We start from the raw sequence: 23,533 nt of genomic DNA, 5'->3' as shown, positions 1-23,533 counted from the left end.
AACCTTAAATCTAAGGCATTTTAAAGCCGCAGCAGTTGCTCATATCAACATCAAACGGTGATAACGGGGGGCTGAATCTGACCAGGCACACAGTGCCCGCGTGCACACCTGCGTGACTCGCTGGAACGGCCTGTCCGTCCGCACTGACGTTGACGTTGTGACGTCACCGTGGGAGTGTCCACCACCGGGGAGAATTGAACGGTCATCCACACAATTCCACGAGCGCTCGTAAGTTAAAACCCAACGAAAAACAGCCAAACCAAGCGGGGCGCGTTTACGGTCTGAATGGCGAGGGGGGCTTTCTTCTGGCGCTGTTCATGATGGGATGTCGGACTCGGGTGGCGGTGACGCGTTTCCTGGCTGTCCGCCTTTTCGCCTGTAGCTAACCAGGACTGGGGCGATGTTTTTTAGCTAGAGCTTAGCCAACCTGCTAATTCTGACAGCAGTAAGCTGCTTCTCCACCCAGATCTTCCCGGTTGAGTCACTAGCCTTTTAAACGGTGGGGAGAAGAGAAAAATTAACAAAAATAAACCTGACAAATTAAGTTCAACTTGAAGGACAACACTCGGCGCAATGGTTTATTTATGGGAATGGTAAGTTAACCGAATGAATCTCTTGTTTCAATGACGTTAATTGAAAGGATGGACGGGCTAACGCCGGTTGGGACCGCCTGTCTGCGGATTTCTCCGTCATGAGAACTCGTGTTCTGTGTGATCAGACCTGATGGGATGTGTTGCAGCGATGGCAGCTCAGTGTCTCGGTCTAAACCGGATAATTGAGCTTTTAACGCCTCTATGCATTTCTGTCGACACCCGCCTGCTTCTCTTTAACGCAGCACAAACTGCCACCGTTTAAAGGTCTCGTTTATCACGATTTAGTCATTTAGATGTTCTTTGCACAACACATACACCCCCCCCCCCCCACCACCATATTAAACCGTTTTTAGTAAGTTCACGACTTTGTTAAAAAATTTTGGCACGAATGTGGCTGATCAGCAGATCATGTTAGAAAATAAGATCAAAATGTTAGAATTGATTTTAGAAGCTCAAACTATAGATCAGTCTTGTTTGGGATGAAAGAATTGCACTTGACAATCACAAACTAGCTATACCACTCTTATATTTACATTTAATGTTTTTATAGTAAAAAAAAACCCAAAAGGGTTGGTCACAGTTAAACGTTACTTGTGGGACAGGTTTGATTTAATAGCTGGAGGTGTCTAGTTGAGCTCTAACACATTTACCACATAGACAGGCTTACAGTGAAGCCTCGCCGCCACACCGGTGTACGCCGTGAAGCGAAGCGAACGCCCTCTGGACACCCCGCTTTAGCTTCACCGCTAGCTGCTAGTCAGTGGAGCCGCCTTCGTGGGAGCTGCAGCCTTCAGCCTCCCGTGACCGCGTGGAAACGGCTCTCGTTTCAAATAAAGCAGTCGTGTTGACAAACTGTTCACCTGAATGTTTAGGTTGCTTTTTAAAGCCTGAGTGGGATCTTTGATTATTAGCGACTCGCTAATTTCACCCTCTTTATCTTTAGCTAACCGCCAGAGCTCGGACTATATTTGCTGTAATTTAACTTGTAAATAAAGTAGGAAGTAGGAATTCAATAAGTTTACACACATCAAGATTCGTGTAATAATATCCCCGTTACTCAGCAATTTAGTTAATTAAGCTGGGGTTGAATGCTGGCGGTAAACAAACAGCTTGTGTACTTTTTGTGCATTGTCAAGAGGAATGAGCATCGTTTGTCACTCAGCTAGAGGATGCTGTGCCTTTCGTTGACTCACTTTGTCCTCCATCGGAACATCTATGTATGAATGTATGTTAATTCTGTGTTCCTGTCAGGGGATTATTATTATTATTTTCATTTTCATGTCAGGGTTGACACACACAGGTTCCCTAGAGTGTTCTGAGCTGATGGCAAACGCATAAAGGTGAATTCCTCCGAGTGTCCTGAACAGAATGAAGCCACAGGCAGTGGACTGGATTCATACCAACAGTTCACCTAAATGTACAAAGTGAATATTGCATGAAAAAAAAAAATCATACGTTATTTTAATTGAGAAATAATCAATACAAAGAGACTCAAAGACTCCCATCATCCTTTGACCTATTTTAAAGATTCATGCCAATGAAAATTGAGTTTAACTCGTTCGATCAAAACTGACAGTTCCAATATTGCTCACTATATTTGTTGTAATGTTGGGTTGGGAGAGTGAGGGGCTGTAAGCTAGTGGGTGGGAGAGAGTGTAGACAATGGGATCATGGGAAGTGTGGGGAGGCTTACCACTGTCCTGCCCACAAATCTGAGGTGAATTTCTAATGAACTCCTGCTGCTCTGCTGAATTGAGTCTTTTGATCTGGACCAAAAATGCGGTAATCGTAACTAGAAGACCACTGGGAACACAGATCAAAAGATGAGTGGAGTGGGACTTACAGCGTGGTTTTCTTTGACACTTAAGTGATCCCCGGTGCTGAGGCCTCCCTTTTATAAACGCTCTCGCACAACTGCGACCTAACGTTATCCACGCAACAGAAATGGCGAGCAGTATTGAAGCTAGAAAGACCTACAAGGATCTAGTCGTCTACAAGTGGAGCATCAGAATGGAGCGGAGCTGGACGCTTGTGACCCGCCCAGTGTATTTTCTACATAATCTTTTTTTCCAACCAGATTTTTTCGTCTGCTTCTGATTTGCAATGTTTTGAATCAGGAAATACTCAGAAATGTATTTTTAAGCTGAAATTTCTTTAGATAAATATTCCATCATCAGAAAAACATCTAAAAAACACGATTTTCATTAAGTGGATCTTTAAAGCTAATTAATCTCTTAAAAGTAAAAGTAAAAATGTGGGTGTTTTTGAAATATAAAAATGTTTTTAAATAATTTGGTAAGAGAAAACAATATTGTGGACTTTAATTCTCTTTTTTTTCTGATATTTTTTCCTATTTAGAGTTGACTAATTGTTTTGTTTCTTTGCAGCATGTGTTTGCAAACTTTCCATGGAATCCCGTGACTGAAATTGACCTTTTTAAATTGGAAATTTTACCCCGACAACGTATTTTTGGATATTTTCTGGGATTATTCATCATTTTGTGAGGGTGGAAGGATCACCACCAATCTGCTGTGGATGGCCACATCTAAAGGTACGTGGATCTTTCATTTTACTCATGGTAAGCAAATCTTTTTTTATCCCTTGTGCTATCTTGTGGGGTCCAGATGACCCCACTCCTAACGTTACACGTGCCTCCAAGGCAAGACCCGTTGGGACAAGGCAAAAGTCGCTGAGCCTTTTTTCTTCAATGATTTGTGATCTTCCCTGGTGTCCATGGATTACTTGAAATCTTTCCACCTTTATCCACCTTTGTCATGGTAGGGAGAACATGTCAATGTAAGGGTGGGGTCATCTGGACCCCACAAGATAGCACAAGGGTTAGTCCGTCTTTCCTACATAAATTCTCTCATTTAAATGCAGAACATTATAGAATTTAAGTATGGCATTTCAGCTGGACATTGTCCAGATTCTTATGATCCCTGTCAGTTGACTTTCCTTCAATAGGATTGTCTCCTGTGCAAAGGTTTTCTAACATCTGGCATAGCCTGGATTGATTCATATGCACAGACTGTGCAGGTTTCAGGGATGGACCTTATATGATAAAGATATGACAGAAACTAACATGCTATTGTGCATCCGGAAGTCTCACCATCATGCTCACCACCGCCCTAAACGTCCCCGTCACCTTTCACAGCTGCACACACAGCTAATGCGTCTTTGGAGCACGCTCTGCACAGGCTGCTGGGTGGATGCAGCTCCAGACAACACTTTAGCCTCAGCCTCGGGGAGGGAGTCCGATGATGCTGCGTGGATGTCAGATAGGTTTTTTGATTGCGTGTTTGTCTTGGAATGGTTTGAGCAGGAAGCTCCTGGGATAAGAAGGTCAGTTTTTACAATGTCGTTTTTAAAGAAACTGTTGTTCTAGATAAAGCTTGAATGCTTGAACAAGTGAAGCATGTAATCCGTTAGCTACCCAGTTACTGCGTATGAAAACACACAATTTTACTGGACACGGTGTAACAAACCAGGTCACATTTAAACAGAAATTGTCCTCATGGCTGTAAGACTAAGTGTACTTTGCAGATTATAACTTAATTACGGTTCTCTGCTTCTTTCTACCGTAATTAAATGTACGAAAATGCATTTATGGCTTTTAGGCTCACTATCATGGCAGGTCTGTGCAAAGGCTTTTATAGCAGCTCTTATGGTGTTCAGTAGCAGTGTTTAGGAGCACTTTGTTTGATTTTTGCCACTAAAGATGTGCTGGGTTACCAAATGATCCTCTGTGGCCGCGCTGAGCCATGGGCTCATTTTTCTACACGTCTGCAAAAATAATCATGTTTTCATTGTCAGGGGCGCAATCGAAGTTTCACTTGTTTCTCTCTGGCCGCCAGTGGAAAAATGGACACTTTTTTTCTAATAATGCCTGTCAAAAAGAAACCAAAGGCTTTAAGAACCACTCCGATCATCTTATGAGCTACCTTAAAGGCATTCTCATTGGTATTTAAATTATAATTCGGATGTTTTCTTAGTCGAATTAAAAAGCTGATCCAGATTCCAGCTCAGACGAGAAAAACAGACGTACATGGATCTATTCGTCTGCAAGTGGATGCATCAGAATGGAACAGAGCAGGGAGCTTGTGGCTCCGCCCAGCGTAGTTTCTACATCACACCTACAACCTTTTTTAAACGGCTTATCACTTTTTCATCTTTCCCTGATTCCTGTTTTGACTAAAAGAAATACTTAGAACTGACATTTAAAGCTTAATTTCCCGTATATATGTCCTCCATCTGGAGAAAATTGCTTGAAGAACATGTTACAAACACCAAAAACATCATCGTTATCAGAGTGGGTCATCAACGCTCAGCTGCCCTCCAATATTTAAACCAACAAATACTAGAAAAATGCATGACATCTGTCATGAATTCATGGCTTCAATCAAATGAAATCCTCTGAGTTTAGAGGCAACATTGGAAGCACAAAAAAACAGCTGTTTGTGAATGAATGAAATGTAAACGTTTGATTTAAATTACAGCAAACATTGTGAGATTATAGATATAAAAGAAAGTAGCTTTTTTTTATTTTTACAGTTTTCTCATTAATCTGCACATGTAGAACGCTACTAACGGACATAATTAACTAACTGGGAGTTTTCTAAATCAGTAATATAACAAATACTTTTTATGCACTACAGAACATGAAAATGGAATAAATGTTGGAACATTTAACATTTCAATCTACCAAATAAGTTTATAAACAATGTGTTAGTCAGAAAACAGCAGGGATAGCAGTTACAGTCAGGACCATAACTATGTGGACAGAGACACATTTAGTTTCTGCACATCACCACAGTGAATTGTAAATAAAACAACTCAGATGCCATTGAAGTGCAGACTTTCAGCTTTTATTCCATGGGTTGAAATAAAATATTTTGTTTGTGTTTAAAAAATGCTTTCGTTTTTCACATTTTTATGCAATCTTTTAGTGTGTCAAATGTGTCTGTGTCCACATATTTATGGTCCTGACTGTATGCATGCCTAAAAGCCTTGAAAAGATTCTGCTGTGGAACCGTGTACTGATGAAGGTCACCGACATCAGAGTTAGGTAGATGTCTTCAAGAAACACCTGAAAGAATGAAAAGAAGCTTTCCAGTTTGTCAAGAAGTTTGTAATAATTCAATAAAACAATATTCTTCAATGTCATTTGGCAATGGCTTTGAAAGTGAATAAATATTGCGATATATTGTTACACATCATAAATAATCTACCAAAGGTGAACACAAAATTTGTAGGAGCTGTTGTGAAAGCAAACTCAAACACCAGAGCTCCTGAAAGTTGTAATGAAAATGCGGCGTCATGGTTACAAGCTCCCGTTCTAACTATTAGGTGACCCGCTGTGAGCTCTGTTGGAATAGAAGGATACAATTCTCAATAGTAATATTGACATTACATTTCAGGGGGTGTTTGGGTGAAGTGGTTTTCTAGAATTCAAAATTTAAATTTTAAAACATTCCATATAAAAAATTGGGGTTTTACATTTCAGCCAGAAAACAAGGGATAGTAAGTAAAAACCAGAAAAGGGCTTTTTCAGGTTTGAAATGGTTTGGTTTGTATTTGTGGGTTTTCTAAAACCAAAGATCTCATTCTGACCATATCAAGGATTTGTACAGAACTATAATGATTTTATGTTTTATTTTCAGCAGTCGGTATACTGTAGATGTGATTTCTATAGGAATGTAATCCAATTATTTGAGTAAAATGTGAGGTCAGCTTGTTGAATGAGACTGGATTAGTGCTATCATTCTAGACGTAAATTAACCCTTCTGCTATCTTGTGATAGCACAGGATAGCACAAGGGTTAATAGATAAACCAGACTGTTTTAAACTATCTGTTACTAAAAACGGTGTTTTTTCCCCCCCATTGTTTTGTGCTTCATGCAGCCTGACCGGAGCTGGGAGTCAGAAGCAAACAGGTTGGACTCATGGTGAGCTCTCTGTCACCCACTCCTGCCTACTGTGTTATTTACTCTCTGTATCTTTAACCGTACAACACATCAGATTTAATATTAACTTTGACATGATGGGATTTAGGCTTACACAAGAAATTGTAAATTAATCTGGATATCAGTCTCTGCGTCGCTAACGATGGCGTAAACTGCAATAAATGTTTACTCACATATCATCTCACGGCAGCGTGAAGTGTGATTGACCCTTTTACAACGATGACCAATCAAAAGGAGTCTTTTGATGTTAGATGCCTGCTTTTAAACATAAAACTGTTGCATTGAAATGGTAATGATGTATTTGGTTGTTTTACCATTTGTTCATGTATTGCAAGTCATATCATCAGCGTAATATTGATCGCTAACATCGCAGGTTTTCCTGCTTTGTGCAGCCCTGATGGGATTCAGGATTGTTTGGACTTCAGAGCACCGCATTCATCTAAATTACACAGTGGTGGCCATTTATTTTATGCTTTATTTAGTGCACATTTATTATTTCTTCTAGTTTTCTGTGAGTTGCATCTGAGCACCGAATCTGAGCTGTTCAGTGAATTCTTATGAAATGTGACTTTCCATGTTCTCTCAAACCTTTGACCTTTCATGTGGTGAAACTTTAAAACCAAATGGGTCTCATCTCACATTTTATAAAGTTTTCACAAGAACATTTTCACTTTTTGAATTTGCTTTTGTTTTTGCATTCCTGGGTTGACGATTTAAGATATTCTGATTGACGAGGAACTGACATCAGCACCTGCGTTGTCTTTGTTTTCAATGTTTGGAAAGAAAAAAAAAACTTTTTTAAGAAGACTCATGCTGAGATGATGTAAAGCATTGTTGAAGTCGGTGTCAGCCCAGTGGATGCTGCAGATGTTTTACGTTTTGCTTCTGCTCATTCCTTCCTCACTGCTGCATGCTGTAATGCATTTTATTTTCCTTTTTGTGGTAGACAAGCATGACATTGAGCCAGGCCACAGATGCATGCCCACTCAAAAGGTCCGACTGAGCGCCCAGCCCTCCGCTTCCCCGGCTTTCACCCTGCCTCCCGGGGGGGTGACGGCGGGGCGTAGCTAGCTTCCTGCACCCCTAAGTAGAAACTGGCTGTGAAGCTGGAGGTCTCTGATGGATCAGGGTAGTAGTGAGCAGAGTCCAGAGGAGCCGGACTCAGCGGGCCGAGCGGAGCTGGAGGTTGGCAGGAGGGCGTCGGAGTCGGAGCACGGCTTGTCCAAAATCACCCATAATGCCCTGGAAAACATGGGAGCACTTGGTCACGGTTTGAAGCAGCTCTTCCAACCCCAGCGCCGGCGCTCCTCAGTTTCTCCGCACGAGTCCGCCTCGACCCTCGCAGGCGCCCTACCCTCTGAGCCCGCAGACGTAGGGCCAGATGTAGGCGACACGCCCGCCTCCTCGGGCCTCCCTCCGGATTCTGACTGCCCTGCCACTTCCGCTCCTCCTGCAGCTCTGAGTCGCGTTCTGCAGCAGATCAGAGGCCCACCGATGATGAAGCGAGGCACCAGCCTGCAGAGCCGCCGCAGCAAGTCCGGGGTGAGCGGGGACCCTCCTCCCAAAGGAAGCCCGCAGATTCACCGGCGGAGCACTCATGAAGCACTTCTGCAGGCTGGGCGCCCACGCTCCTCCTCCACCACGGATACACCCAGCTGCCCCGCTCTGGTGGACATACTAACAACCTCCGGATACCACTCCACTGAAGAGCCTGACAAGGTGGGTTCTTATCTCTCCCAGTCAGTCCTTAGTCATACAGCTGTGGACTCTGTACATAAAAGAAGGACTTTGATGGGTCTGCTAATGTGATAGACTCTCACATTACTCTCACATTTACAGCTTCTTTTAGTTTATAGTGGATCTGGCCGAAATCCTGGCTTCCTGAAATCCTTCTCTCCTGTTGTGTCATGAAAAGGTTTGTCCAAAAGCACAATTTCCTAAAGTCCCACTCTGATCATCTTTTGAATTATTTTCAAAGCGTTCCCAGTGGTCTTTTAGTTATGATTAAGCCAAAATCAGAAAACCTGTGTGGTTTTCTAGGACATAGATTGTTGACACAGAGTAAGCCCGTCCCCACTTCCCCTCACTGTTGATCCCAGCTCTCTCTTTACATTCTCTCCCACTAGCTTACAGCCCTTCACACCCCCAAGCTAGCATTCACTGGTGGAACAAAAATGGCAGCAATATCAGAGCTGTCCAGCCGTACGGGTTAGATCCAGATTCCAGCTCAGACCAGGAAAACAAAGACCTTCATGGATCTATTGGTCTGACAGTGGAGGCATCACAACGGATCAGGGAGCTTGTGGCTCGCCAAGAAGCATTTTTTCATCTGCTTTATATTCACAAAGAATTTAATAAAGAAATACTCAGCAGTTTTGAGCTTAATGTTCTTTATATGTCCTCCATCATCAGAAAAATGCAAGATGTTAAAACACCAAAAAAAATCCATTTTAAATACCTGACTGATTCTGCTGTTGCCCTTTTAAATAGTAGCTCTTTCATAAAACAACAAAAAGCAGATTTCTGATTAGACTAGTGAAAAGTGCTACACAGACGAGAGGAGATGTGTGCTATATTTGTTTGACTTTTAAAGTTAAAAAAAGACTTTGCAGTGTCGACTGACTCACGCACTAATAAGTCTGTGCCAAGTGAACCGTCAGAATTGGAGTAAAGGTCTGTTAATGGTTTAGATGTGCTCGGATGCACCACTGAACGGAGAAAAGAGCTGTCAGGGTTGGAGGGTCAGAGATAGCCTTTGACTGGTTTGGTTGGTTGCTATGTGCTTTAAGCCTTTCTAAATTTAGCATTTGTCTTCTCTGTGTACTTCAGGTCAGAGGAAGCTTGCAGGGGTAAACAAACTCAAACTTATGTGATGATTTCTTGTGTTGACGCGTGATGTTTAAGGTGAAACATGGCCATTCACAGACTTTTTTAATGAAAGGGATTTAGATAATCTTCTTGGAGTCTGTAACTGACCGCAGAGAACACATTTTTGCAGAATATTTAATAAATCTTTCTATAATTATGAATTCTGAAGACAGTTTGCTAGTGGAAAATTCTTTAAAGCAGGGTTTGTAATGCAGAAAAATTCTTTGACTCATGTTTTGGAAAGAAGGGTTTCAGATTCCATCCTTGAGCTTTTATGGAGAAAATTCATACAAAAAATGTGAGTGGGTGATACAACATCACCCACTCACTCTGCATTTGTCTCACAGATGGCTTCACATAGATACCATAGTCACTTGTCCAGCATAGATGATGGGGACTTGGATTGTTACCAATTATCTAAATAGACAGAATCAATGGGAGCTTGCAGTGTCCCTCATGGACTATAAAGAGCCTGCTGCCTTCATGGATGCAGGACTGAGAAAGAGCAATGTATCTGAAGCTGATCATATTTGACATAAACCGACATGAAGAGAAATGATAAATGGTGTATAAAACAATTTACCACCTTCTTAGAAGGTCCAAAGCACGTCCCATTCATGCACTGATTGCTGAACACTGGTGACAACTTATAACCACCAGGGGAATTTAGGGTTCAGTATCTTGCTAAAAGACACTTCCACACATGGACACGCAGAGCGGTAACTGACCCTGTGATCTTCCAGTCAGAGGCTGACTGCTCTACCCTATATGATGCTTAGATAAAGTTGTGGCCTTGTGAATCTAGGGTTAGGATTAATCTGACCTAAAACCGATGGCGGCCCCCAAAGAGGTATGTTTGGTGCTGTTTAATGTGCACATTTAACAATGGAAACGCTCCAAATACCGGACTGGACGGGACCGCTCAGTGGAAACGAGGCTTATGTTTTTAGGTGTCACTGATACAGAATCACCAAAGGCAGGGATGCAATCCTAGGACCACTGTACCCATTTCCTGAGTTTCTAGTGGCGAGTTTTTGATGATAGATTCTTAAGAATATCTTATGTGGTGCCAAATACTGGGAATGTTCATTTAGCATGCACCATATGCTGATGACAATGTGAAGTTATGAGTTAACTGTTGGGTCAAGTCAACTCTAGCACTGGACAGTTGCCTGTTAGTGTGTGAGGAGAACAGGCTTACAGGCAAACATCTTAGCTGAACCTGGATGCAGATTATGAACCAAACTGCAAACAAGTGTTGTTATTGGCTACTAAAAAAAGAGGACAGAGCATGGAGAAAAGTGTTACAATCTGGAAAACAAGTAGTGAGAACAGTATAAAAGATGATAACGGTAAGAGATACAGAGTGGTGAGAAAGATCATCTGGATCACATAAACGGAGGAGTTTGAACCGTGACCATTGACTGTTTATCAGTGTTGGACCAAGTGAGAGTGACGTCACCCACAGTTACTTCCTGCTGCAACAAAATGGAGACAAGGCAGTCGGTCGAGTCAACATTTCTTTGACAACCACTCCTTCTTTTCGGGAGAGAGCTTGTTGAAAGTCCACGCCCCTTCTACTTGAAAGCAGGAGACCGCATACTTTCATTCATTCATCTAATTGGTCAATTTATAACAGAATAACTTGTAATAAAGAAAAAAAGACAAAACTTTAACTACAAAAAAATCTACAAAACATGTTAAAAGGGGGGTAGGGGTCACACAGTCCAGTTCTCATCTACAGTGCGACAAATGCCTGAGAATCCAAATAATGTTGGTTGCAGTTCATGTTTGTGATGTCCCATGAAGATAATTAGCTGGCCTGCCAGTTTTGAAGTGTGTTCAATTGTCATACAAAATGATGCTGCAGGCGGTGTTTTAATCTGCACTCCAAGTCTTTTTAAGCACGTTGAAGACACAATGTTGTGCCCAGTTCAATTGTCATACAAAATGATGCTGCAGGCGGTGTTTTAATCTGCACTCCAAGTCTTTTTAAGCACGTTGAAGACACAATGTTGTGCCCAGTTTTAGAAAAAGGACCGTAATGATCAAAAGAAATGTCTCTTTTTTGTTTTGCCTCTAAACAGGTGGATCGGTATGACGGATCAGGCCCTGCTGTGTCGCCAAATGCCCTCCCTTATGGGGCAGACGGTTATGATGCTGTTGACGGCACCCCAGACCCCCAGCGCACCAAACAGGCCATAGCTCAGCTGCAGCAGAAGATTCTCAAGCTGACAGAACAAATCAAGATCGAACAAACTGCTCGCGACGACAATGTGGCCGAATACCTGAAACTGGCCAACAACGCAGACAAACAGCAGAGTGCACGCATCAAACAGGTGTTTGAGAAGAAGAACCAAAAGTCGGCTCAGACTATCCAGCAACTGCAGAGGAAGCTGGAGCACTACCACAGGAAGCTCCGTGAGGTCGAGCACAACGGCATCCCTCGACAACCCAAAGATGTTTTTCGAGATATGCACCAAGGACTGAAAGATGTTGGAGCGAAGGTTTGTGTCACAGAACATTTCCATTCTCGTTCCTGACAGGGATGTATCGATCCAAATTTTTTTGTGGCCCCTTTCCAGTTCAGAGTAATTTGATTTTAAGTATCTTCCGGTACCGAGTCCCAAACTGATACACATTTAGAAAATGAACAAATATAACAAACAGATGCAGGTTGTCCTTGATTTGTATGTTATTTACCTTCTTTAGTCATTTAATACTTGAACAGTCCACTTCTGTCATATCATATCAATGTAAGCATTTATAAGTTTTGTTTTGGAGACATAATTTGTTTTTCAGATAACCTTTTCTCAGAGCTTGCACTGTGTAGACAGTCGCTTTGCAGCCATCTCAATGCCGTCTCCGTTTAATTCTCGTTAAAAGTATAAAAATAAATCTATTTTTAATGTCTTTTAGGGTTTCTCTTTGTGTTAAAGGGCCTATATCATGATTTTCTTAAGCATTTTAGAGTAAACGATATCCATATATATACATTTTTTTGGATGAAATATGAGTTATTTTTGTAGTTCTTTTTTTTTACCATGAAGTAAGACAACTCGATCTCTGAGGCTCCGCCTTTCTCTTCTTGTGGGTGCCGCCAATTCCATGATGTCATCCTAGTGCCGGCCTCAGCAGTGTGTCTGCGTCTCGTCCACGAAAACAAACAAACTCCAAACTTTTGCAATGATGGATGAGGATATTGTTGATATAAAATGAAAGCGTTTAGCCGATCACTGCTAGCTTCGTGGAGAAAGTGGGCGTGTCTGTTGACCTTGGTGGCGGGGGGCTGGCAGGGCACACTCTTCCTGGAAGTGGCTGATCTTCACTTTGTGATGTCACAATGGGAGGACCCACTCATTTTTGGGGGTTGTCAGAGAGCAGGTTTTATAGGAAAACTCAGAACGGATGTGTGAACGGATCAAAATACCACTTTGGGGTTGTTGTTTTTTTGTGAGGAATTAACATTATAATCCACTTAAAAGCCCAAAAAGTTGATTTTGCATGATATAGACCTTTAAAGACAAACCGACAGAGACGCTTGCTGTCAGCTTAAAACATTTAATAATAATAATAACACATTTAGTTTAAAAGGCGCCTTTCTGAGCACTCAAGGTCGCCTTACAACAGATATACAGTATATAAAACACAATAAACAGTTTAAACAACAACAAATTAAATACATACACATTTACATAAAATTTATATAAAAACATGAAGATGTTATTGTTGCAGTTCACTTTAACAGTAACTTTTTCATGTTTTTATATAAATTGTATTTAAATTTGTTAGTATTTAAATTGTTGCTGTTTATAGTTTTGATTTGGAATGTGGGAGTTTGTCAGTGATGTGGAGAAAACCTGATAGAAGAGGAGGAGCGGAGAGAGCGAGCATGGGTGGCGACATGGAGGAGGTCAGAGAGACATGGAGGTGCAAGGTGGTGAAAGGCTTTAAATGTGTGGAGCAAGATTTAGTGTCGAATGCGGTGGGATGGGATGACTTATTCAAAGAGTTATTGAGCCTGGAATGTCTGTGAATATCTTGCTAGCTTTAATGAGATTTTTGTCTGCCTCCTGCTCAAGCTACTGACCAATTCTGTGATCTGTTCATGATCTGCACATTTCTAGTAGAGAATCTGTATTACCGTAAAATGCTTGAAACATATAGCACTGATCAAATTAATAACATCTGGGGATGTCCCGGTCTGATCATGTATGTATGTCTGTCTGTCTGTCTGTCTGTCTGTCTGTCTGTCTGTCTGTCTGTCTGTCTGTCTGTCTGTCTGTCTGTCTGTCTGTCTGTCTGTCTGTCTGTCTGTCTGTCTGTCTGTCTGTCTGTCTGTCTGTCTGTCTGTCTGTCTGTCTGTCTGTCTGTCTGTCTGTCTGTCTGTCTGTCTGTCTGTCTGTCTGTCTGTCTGTCTGTCTGTCTGTCTGTCTGTCTGTCTGTCTGTCTGTCTGTCTGTCTGTCTGTCTGTCTGTCTGTCTGTCTGTCTGTCTGTCTGTCTGTCTGTCTGTCTGTCTGTCTGTCTGTCTGTCTGTCTGTCTGTCTGTCTGTCTGTCTGTCTGTCTGTCTGTCTGTCTGTCTGTCTGTCTGTCTGTCTGTCTGTCTGTCTGTCTGTCTGTCTGTCTGTCTGTCTGTCTGTCTGTCTGTCTGTCTGTCTGTCTGTCTGTCTGTCTGTCTGTCTGTCTGTCTGTCTGTCTGTCTGTCTGTCTGTCTGTCTGTCTGTCTGTCTGTCTGTCTGTCTGTCTGTCTGTCTGTCTGTCTGTCTGTCTGTCTGTCTGTCTGTCTGTCTGTCTGTCTGTCTGTCTGTCTGTCTGTCTGTCTGTCTGTCTGTCTGTCTGTCTGTCTGTCTGTCTGTCTGTCTGTCTGTCTGTCTGTCTGTCTGTCTGTCTGTCTGTCTGTCTGTCTGTCTGTCTGTCTGTCTGTCTGTCTGTCTGTCTGTCTGTCTGTCTGTCTGTCTGTCTGTCTGTCTGTCTGTCTGTCTGTCTGTCTGTCTGTCTGTCTGTCTGTCTGTCTGTCTGTCTGTCTGTCTGTCTGTCTGTCTGTCTGTCTGTCTGTCTGTCTGTCTGTCTGTCTGTCTGTCTGTCTGTCTGTCTGTCTGTCTGTCTGTCTGTCTGTCTGTCTGTCTGTCTGTCTGTCTGTCTGTCTGTCTGTCTGTCTGTCTGTCTGTCTGTCTGTCTGTCTGTCTGTCTGTCTGTCTGTCTGTCTGTCTGTCTGTCTGTCTGTCTGTCTGTCTGTCTGTCTGTCTGTCTGTCTGTCTGTCTGTCTGTCTGTCTGTCTGTCTGTCTGTCTGTCTGTCTGTCTGTCTGTCTGTCTGTCTGTCTGTCTGTCTGTCTGTCTGTCTGTCTGTCTGTCTGTCTGTCTGTCTGTCTGTCTGTCTGTCTGTCTGTCTGTCTGTCTGTCTGTCTGTCTGTCTGTCTGTCTGTCTGTCTGTCTGTCTGTCTGTCTGTCTGTCTGTCTGTCTGTCTGTCTGTCTGTCTGTCTGTCTGTCTGTCTGTCTGTCTGTCTGTCTGTCTGTCTGTCTGTCTGTCTGTCTGTCTGTCTGTCTGTCTGTCTGTCTGTCTAGGATCAAGACACAAAGTTAAGTTAGCAGGATTTTCACAGATTCAGGCTCCAAAAGTCTTTTAATAAATGTTGTAAACGGACAGACAGTGTCTATTGCATTTCGTCTTAACGCAAACAACCACCTTTAAAAAGACAAATAAATAAATCCATAATCTTTGAAAAACAACCAAAACTAATAAATGGTTCCATTAATCTGATTTAGTCATGAATACACTTCATCATATTCATGCTTCAACAACGATTTTCATTGTTTTTTATTTTTATTTGAATCAAGTATGATCCAAAAGGTTCAATAGTTCTGAAGATACTGAAGCTACAGTCTGAGTAATCATCACCCTACTGCTGTACTGCAACCAAGATTTTTTTCATTTCTATTAAAAAAAAAAAGATTTTGAATGTAAACATGGATCATAATTAGTCAAAAAAGACGTATAGTTCTAAAGGTGCTAACGCTATAGTTTCCAAACTCTGATGAGTAATGATCTATTTTGTAATAGTTGACATTTTTCTAGTTGGTGTCCTATTTTTACTTCACAGAATGTCTCTGACCAACCTGGATCTGTTTCTTCTGTTTTTTCCTTTTTAAAACAATGTTTTATAAAAGTATCAGATCGGGACTCTGCATGGGCACATCCTCAAAATCATAAGACCCTGAATCAGATCGGGACCCACTCATAATAAAATAAACATCTAAACACTGACCTGAATACAACATTTGATTCTGATTGGGCCCAAATTCTGAAACCTGATTGGATGGGGGTGTGCATAGTTTCTACTTATCATTAGTTTAAAGAATTTTAAAAATAGCCACAGAGGCAGTGTTTGATTCCTCCGCTGAAGGGCAATCATCATGAGTGGGTATGAGTGATTATGGTAAAGGCCCAGCAGAAGAGCTTATGTGCCTACAGTCTTAATGAGGGCTGTGGAAATGACCCACAGCCCCACGCGTAACTACAGCACTGTTGTTTCTATGGTGGTAACGTCTCATCAGTGGCTCTATGTGTGTGCGCTGGAGTCGTTGTACAGCTTTTTAAAGCTGTACAAAGGCGCAAAAAGGTCAGAACCAGCTCTATAGGCATCGCCGTACATAGCACAAGTCAGATGTCTTTCACATACTTAAAAAAAGAATCATTTTTTTATTTTTAAAAGTCAAATTTGAGATTATTCTGCCGGAGCTGATCCATTTTTCCTTACAGGTGCCCCTGTTTCAGCTGCTGGTGTGTGTAGGAATTCTCTATAAACCTGTGGTCTGTAGCTGCTGCTGCTTAGCTTGATCAGGTGATTCTAGATTCTGATTGGCTGAAATCACCTAATCCAGGTAAACAGCAGCAACAAGAGCGAGTGCTGAAACAACAGGGCAGTAGCTCTCACTGATCAGTGTTTACGGCATAGTTAGGAAAAAATGTTGGAAATTTAATGAATCTATGGACATGTTTTTAGTTTTTAAGAGTCATACATGAGGGATGTGGAATCCAGCCCACCTTAAACCTAATAAACTGATATGTAACTAAAAGAAATGCAAAAGTTAATGTTTAATGTCATTGTTACACAGTGCTCCTGTGTTTATAAGAAATGACCTGCAATGGGTGAAATCCACAGAGTAGAATTACAGATGTTTTACCTGTATCGTGTAAAATCCATTTTAAGTGTATTATAATGCCCAGTTTTCACAAAAAACAACCCCATAGCATTTTGATCCATTCACGCATCAGCTGCATTCACACCGGCCACATGTAGCAATGTGCCGTTTCATGAACACGCGTTCGGCCGCTGGTGTTCACACTGGACACTCAGAGAGCGGCAGGGATTCTTCTTCTTTGGTTTTTATATTGTCTACTAGCGCTCGTCCACCACCTACCAGAGATGGAGGCTCGCATTCAAAGTGGTGCAAATCCCATTAATCCTGTTCAACTTTCAGCGTTTGATCAATGAACACCCAATTTGTGCGTAGAGCCCGCGACCGGACTAAAAAACTTGCGTAGCGACGTGTGATCACGAGCGTTTCGGACGCAGAAGCCTGAAATTCTAGTTTACGCACATTTGCCTAGACTTGATCGCAAGTTGATGCAGCTGCTGTGTAAGCGTCATTACTCACCAGCCCCTCCCAATCCACAAAACAATCGGGTTTTCACATTGTGACATCACAAAGTGGAGAGCAGCCCCTTCCAGGAAGAGTTTGCTCCGCCCCCAGGCTAGCAGACACACCCACTTTCTCTGTGGAGCTATCGGTGATCGGCTGAAGACATCCTGCTGAGGCGGGCTCTAGGCTGACGTCATGAAATGGGCGGAGCCCACAAGGAGCAAAAGGCGGAGCCTCCGAGATTGATTCGTCTTATAAACTGGAAAATATGCTGTGAAAACAACTCATATTTAATTAAAAAATTTCTAGTTTCTAGTTTGTCAAAGGTAATACATTATCAATTATATGGGTGTAGTTAACTTTGAAAGGCTTAAGAAATGGAGGATATAAACTCTTTAAGACTGTAAAACTCCTCACTACAAACTCTTGACACTTATCTCACAGACATGAACATTTTCACTCTTTCTCTCTTGTTTAAAGTCTCAAAGTTCAAAGCATTCATCACTCTTTTCGTAATGTTCGAAGACTCTTAAATATTCTTCATCATCCCTCTCCACCAGATACAGCAGAAATAGTTCTCTCACTCGTTGCTGAGAAAGCATTCGACCGGGTGGAGTGGGACTACCGTTTTTATTCACTTAAAACATTTGGCTTTGGCCCAAGGTTTATCTCATGGATGCGTATTCTCTACTCTTCCCCAGTCGCAGCAATTCGTACCAATAATAATCATTCACCTTTTGTTAAGCTGGGACGTGGAACAAGGCAAGGATGCCCTTTATCACCTTTATTATTCGCTTTGGTCATTGAACCTCTGGTAATTCCTCTTCGAGGCGATGATTCTATTAAAGGTATTCAGAGAGGAGATTCTGAACACAAAGTGTCTCTGTATGCGGACGACACACTACTATATATATCTGATCCACTACACAGCCTGCCTCATTTACTCACACTTTTGCGTAAATTTGGAAAAATATAAGGCTACAAAATAAATATGCACAAAAGTGAACTGATGCCCATAAATCCTGTTGCACTAAAAGATGTGTAAAAATTCCACACCATTTAAATTAAGCCAGCATAAATTCAAGTATCTAGGGATTTGGATCGCAAGCAATCATAAACAAACTTTTTCCATTGTTAGATAGTTTAAAACAAGACTTGCAATGCTGGCAATCCTTACCAATTTATTTGGGAGGCAGAATTATTGTTGTTAAAAGGAACATCCTACGTAAGTTTCTATATCTTTTTCAGTCGATACCTTTATTTTTAACAAAAAAATTATTTTCTAACCTAAATAAATTGATTTAATCATTTATATGGAATGGAAAGACTGCCCGCATTCGCAAAAATATTTTACAATACCACAAAGATTATTGGGGAATGTCACTTCCCAATTTCCAATACTATTACTGGGCTGCCAATATCCGTACATTGCTTTATTGGCTAAAGACATCAAGTCATAAGGATCTTAAATGGTTAAATCTTGAACGAATGTCATGTCAATCTGCCTCTTTACACTCTCTGCTTTGTTCAACAATACCACTGTCACAATCTCTCAACAAATTTTCTCAGAACCCAGTAGTTAAACATTCACTTAAAATCTGGGCACAATTTAAGAGAAGCCTGGGCCTTAAAAATATATCTATATATGCCCCAGTTGTGAGAAATATTATGTTTATCCCTTCTATAATTGATACATCTTTTACATATTGGTCCGCAAATGGTTTAAGAACCCTGAAGGATCTGTTCATCGAAGGTCAATTAGTTTCATTTCAGAGACTAAGAAGTGAATTTCGAATTCCCGATGTCCACTTCTTCAGATACCTTCAACTTCAAAGTTTTTATCTACCACACTCACCCATTTCCCCTTGCCACCACCAGACTCACTTCTTAAAAACATCTCCACCTTTAATCCACAATCAAAAGGACTCATCAGCAAAATCTACACAGCAATCAACTCATCCAACACAGATGCACTGAGAAAGTGGGAGGAAGATTTGGCTACAGACCTATCAGAGGATGTATGGCAGACTGCTCTTCAGGATATCTATATCTATTCATCTATTCATCCTCAATATGCTTAAGACAAAGGGTTACTCCCATCAAATTCTTGTTTATTGTATTGAATTATTTTTCTTTTATCGTGCAACAGGGTGGGTTTGTTTGTTTGGGGTATTAAAAAAAAGAGGTTTGAATGTCTTTTATACTGTATATGTTGCTGAATACTCAAATAAAAAGAAACTTGGTATAAAAAAAAATTCAAAGCATTCGTAGTAAAATAAGTCCAGTATTCCAGAATGAGAACTTGAGATCTGATCACGATAAAGATTTATTTAGATTTGGCAGACTGACTGCATGGTGTACAGGAGACACAACACAGAGAAGACTGACTGACAATCATGGCGCTGGACATGTGCAGGAAAAAAGAAAGTCTGCAAAATTGTACTGAAAGGAATCTGCGAAACAGCCAGAGCATGAACAATAAATCACGATATAATGAGGGAACAAAAAACAAAGGAAAAGAACATTACTGCACCTTATAGAAAATGGATTTATGTCACACAGCTTTTATACTGAAAATACTTTAGAAACATTTTCTCTCTTTATAGTCATCGGTCTTATGTCACTGAGAAATTTCTGTTTCTGGTTGTGCTTATTTCAGGTCACAGGGGGTTTGTCAAGCTTTTCACAAGCGACTCACTCGGCCGCTGGAGCTGTGGTCTCCAAACCCAGAGAAATCGCCTCCCTGCTCCGCAACAAGTTTGGGAGTGCTGATAACATTGCAGCTCTGAAGGACTCTTTGGATGAAACCCAGGGAGACGAGGGCGTCGGGCCTGGGGCATCACGGAACCTCGGGACCGGACAATTACAATCCAGCCCAAAGTACGGCAGCGAGGATGACTGTTCCAGTGCGACGTCCGGTTCTGCAGGAGCCAACAGCACCCCCGGAGCACCTGGAGGTCCTCCCAGCTCCAGGGTCAACACTCTGGACCAAGCCCAAGCCTCAGGCTTTGATGTCGTCCTCCACGAGATCCAGGAGCTCCGGGAAAACCAAAGCCGACTGGAGGAATCTTTTGACAACCTGAAAGCCCACTACCAGCGAGATTACACGATGATCCTGGAGGCCCTGCAGGAAGAGCGGTACAGGTATCAGGAGCAGAGACACCGGTTCATTGGATCTGCGTGTTTGTCTGTTTTCATGCATTTTTATCTGTTTGTGGTTTGCAGGTGTGAACGCTTAGAAGAACAACTAAATGACCTGACGGAGCTGCACCAGAATGAAATTCTAAACCTAAAACAAGAACTCGCCAGCATGGAGGAAAAGATCGCCTACCAGTCTTATGAAAGAGCCAGAGACACGCAGGTAAGTCTCACCTAGAGCATCTCCTAGTTCCTGCTTCACGAGATATTCCTCTAAGGTTTTTTTTCAAACTGAACTCGTAGGAGGCACTGGAGGCTTGCCAGACGCGCATCTCCAAGATGGAACTGCAGCAGCAGCAGCAGCAGGTGGTGCAGCTGGAGGGGTTGGAAAACGCCACGGCGCGGACTCTCCTCGGAAAGCTGATCAACGTGCTGCTGGCCGTGATGGCCGTGCTTCTGGTGTTCGTGTCCACCGTGGCCAACTGCGTCGTTCCCTTGATGAAAACGCGCAGCCGCACCTTCTCCACGCTCCTCCTGGTGATCCTGCTCGCCTTCCTCTGGAGACACTGGGAGGCCATTTCCGAGTACTTTCATCGCTTTCTGCTGCACCCCAGATGACCGGCTCAGAGAGGAACGTGAGGGAGGAGCAGAAGGAAGCCAGCGCGCGGTTTCCCTCCTTACCCGTGTCTGACATTCATTTGGAGAATAAACAGAGCGAGGCTGAATGTTTGGAGGAAACTTTGTGTCTTACGTGCAATGGTGGCGCCAGCACACGCTGCAGGAATCAGTGGAGGGACTTGAAGGATGCCCGGAGAGAACTGCACAATTGATTTCTCTCTTCTGAGTGAATTTGTTTACACGAGGAAAATTGTATTATTTCTTCAGAGGAAATTAGTTCTATTACTTTATGATGATTTCAGTGGTATTTTGAAAGTCACTGCTATTTTAATACAGCTGTTTTTTAAATGGTCTTTAACAGTGATGAGCTGACAGTGTTCTTAAGATTTTTTTATCCATGTTCCTTTCTTTCTCAAGCTTCCTCACTATCTTTGTGTCTTGAATTTCTTTCGGCCTGCTTCTGCCCTTTAGTCCGTTTTTCTGAGCTCGGGTGACCAAGTACGACTCTGTGCGCTCGCCGTACCTGCAGGTTGTGGTGCCTCCGCGTCAGCGTCCTTCTTCTGGAGTCACACTGGATCAAAAAGTTGTGCATTTGGGACTGTTTTATCTGGATGTGGTGAGTCAATAACACTGGTTCTGCCACAGCTGCGGTTCCACTATCAAAGGTGTGCGTTTGGAGTTGCGCCCCGCCAACTGGCTGCTACGTCTAAAGCTCTTTATTTGCAGAGAAACTGAATGAACATACTTGAAGAGCCGCTAATGTGCTCACAGACTCAGTGCTTCCGTACTGTTTCTACTAGTGACAATGAAACAGAAATCCTTATTGGTTTATTTTTTGTTTACTTTTGAAATGATGAATAAATTTCATGTTTTTGAAAGCTGAAGTGTGCGACTGTTCCTGAAACAAATTTGGGTTGAGATCCTTGGATGTACGCTTATCAAATCTTGGGTCTAAATTTAAACTCTTGAACTTGACTGATTATTAGAAGTCTCTTAGCTCATGTGTTATCTAGTGGGGTCCAGATGACCCCACCCTTACATTGACGTGTTCTCCCTACCATGACAAAGGTGGAAAAAGGTGGAGAGGATTTAAAGGAATCCGTGGACACCAGTGAAGATCACAAATCATTCAGTGCACTGTCTTGTGGGGTCCAGATGACCCCACTCCCAAAAATACAACTCTGTATTTTTGTAGTACCACTATCGCATCCAATGAGTACCTCCTAATTATTTTGAGCTGTCCAAACGGTTCTTCTCATCCCAAGCACTGAATAGCTTTGTTGTCCTGCATCTAATGAATAAAGCTTTATTCTTCTGTACATTCAGACGTGAAAAAGCCTGAAGCTGGATGGCCATTTTTCTTTTTTTAATTTTTCTCCCCTTAACTCCAACATTTCAAAAAACTGGGAACAGAAAAAGGGTCAAATGACTCGAGCCTGTCTATTGGATAAATTCACCTGCCAATCAAAAAGTGATTTGTTGTAACTGGGCTGTAGAAAGTCTTACTTGAAGTGTAAAGTTGACTCTTTAACTACAAACTACATGTGAGGTTTTTTTTTAATTGACAAATTTAATTAATTTAAACAACTAAAAAACTGCAAACAAATTTCTTAGTTGACAGTGAAATAGTGGATGGGTTTTCTGGACTCAATCCCAGTGATTTCAGAGCAAAGGTACACGCTGCACGGCTTGGCCGTCCATCGCCGGTCCACACACTCCTGAGATATCATGACGAGTCAAATGTCTTCCTCTGCTACATGTTTTTGGGCAGTGGGAGAAAGTCAGATGCATGCTATTAAAATGTGAAAGCATGGACCGCTATTAAAGGTTAATGAGTAAGTGAGTTTAGTGCTGCTGGATCTAAACATGAGACTCATATATGTTATGTGTCGCCTTTGCAAATCAGTGAACCTCTTTGCCTTTCCGCTGCTCCCTTTAGAGGTCGCCATGGCAAATAGTTGGTCTCATCAAATCCTCTCCTTTGCATCTTCCTTCTTCATATACCATCCATCCTCGTGTAGCAGGATGATGCTGCACATCTGCAGGCAATCCCCCTGACTACCTAGGGGCAGTTTAAAAACGGTTTGGTCCAGTACTCAAGCACTTGGTGTCTGGTGCTCAAACCCCATCCATTTTCTGGTGGCTAACCCTCTGTGCTTCCTGGTAAGTGTGGTGCTGCTGTCTCCCTGGGAATCTGCTTTGGGATTTTTAACCTAATTGTGTTTTTAGCTGGGAAAAGAGCTCTGGTATCCAGAGCTCCCCTCTACGCCCCAGTGCGCTTAAGGCGTGGATGAGTTTCTCCTCACTGCTCAGGTGATCTGTGTTTTGTTTGGTCTGAGCCTCTGCCTGTTTTTCAACATCTATTACTTGGATTTTAACTGATTTTTGTCTGTATTTAGGGGCAGCAGAGGCACACAGCTGCTTTTGTTTGGCTTTTTTGTTTTCTTTTTTCTTCCTGCTGTGACCACTTGCCACTCGTGTCCTCCCCTACATCCATGAACCTCTCTGGTCTTCCTCTTTCCTAGCTTTAATCTCAGCATCCTTTTGCCAGAATCTTCCCCGTTCCTCCTCTCAACTTGTCCAAAAATCTCCATCTGCTTCCCTGCATTTATCTTCAGAACATCTACCATGATCTGTTCCTCTGGATTTATTTCTGATCTGTCCTGTTCTCAAAGAGAACTGTAACCATCTTCATCTCTGCTTCCTCT

The 23,533-nt window shown here is 42.2% G+C and overlaps 1 protein-coding gene across 4 annotated transcripts; it reads left to right on the top strand.

Moving 5' to 3' along the window:
• The first annotated feature begins 88 nt into the window (after positions 1-88).
• Positions 89-21,709, top strand: tmcc1b (transmembrane and coiled-coil domain family 1b). 4 transcript variants are annotated; one of them, XM_004068527.5, is made up of 8 exons: positions 89-228; positions 2,981-3,144; positions 6,495-6,538; positions 7,503-8,275; positions 11,512-11,931; positions 19,729-20,213; positions 20,295-20,430; positions 20,511-21,709. In XM_004068527.5, exons 4-8 carry the CDS (start codon positions 7,676-7,678, stop codon positions 20,823-20,825), a joined length of 1,956 nt encoding a protein of 651 aa, XP_004068575.1. In that variant the 5' UTR covers positions 89-228; positions 2,981-3,144; positions 6,495-6,538; positions 7,503-7,675; the 3' UTR covers positions 20,826-21,709. The 4 variants fall into 4 exon arrangements, with proteins under 4 accessions (XP_004068575.1, XP_078803081.1, XP_011473027.1 ...); XM_078946955.1 differs by having other exon boundaries at positions 171-593; positions 8,013-8,275; XM_011474725.4 differs by having other exon boundaries at positions 181-593.
• Positions 21,710-23,533: the final 1,824 nt, after the last annotated feature.

This window comes from Oryzias latipes, chromosome 5 (genome assembly GCF_053564925.1).
Source record: "Oryzias latipes strain Hd-rR chromosome 5, Olatipes_Hd-rR_3.1".
Lineage (NCBI taxonomy): Eukaryota > Metazoa > Chordata > Actinopteri > Beloniformes > Adrianichthyidae > Oryzias > Oryzias latipes.
This window is presented reverse-complemented; position numbering and strand designations above follow the sequence as displayed.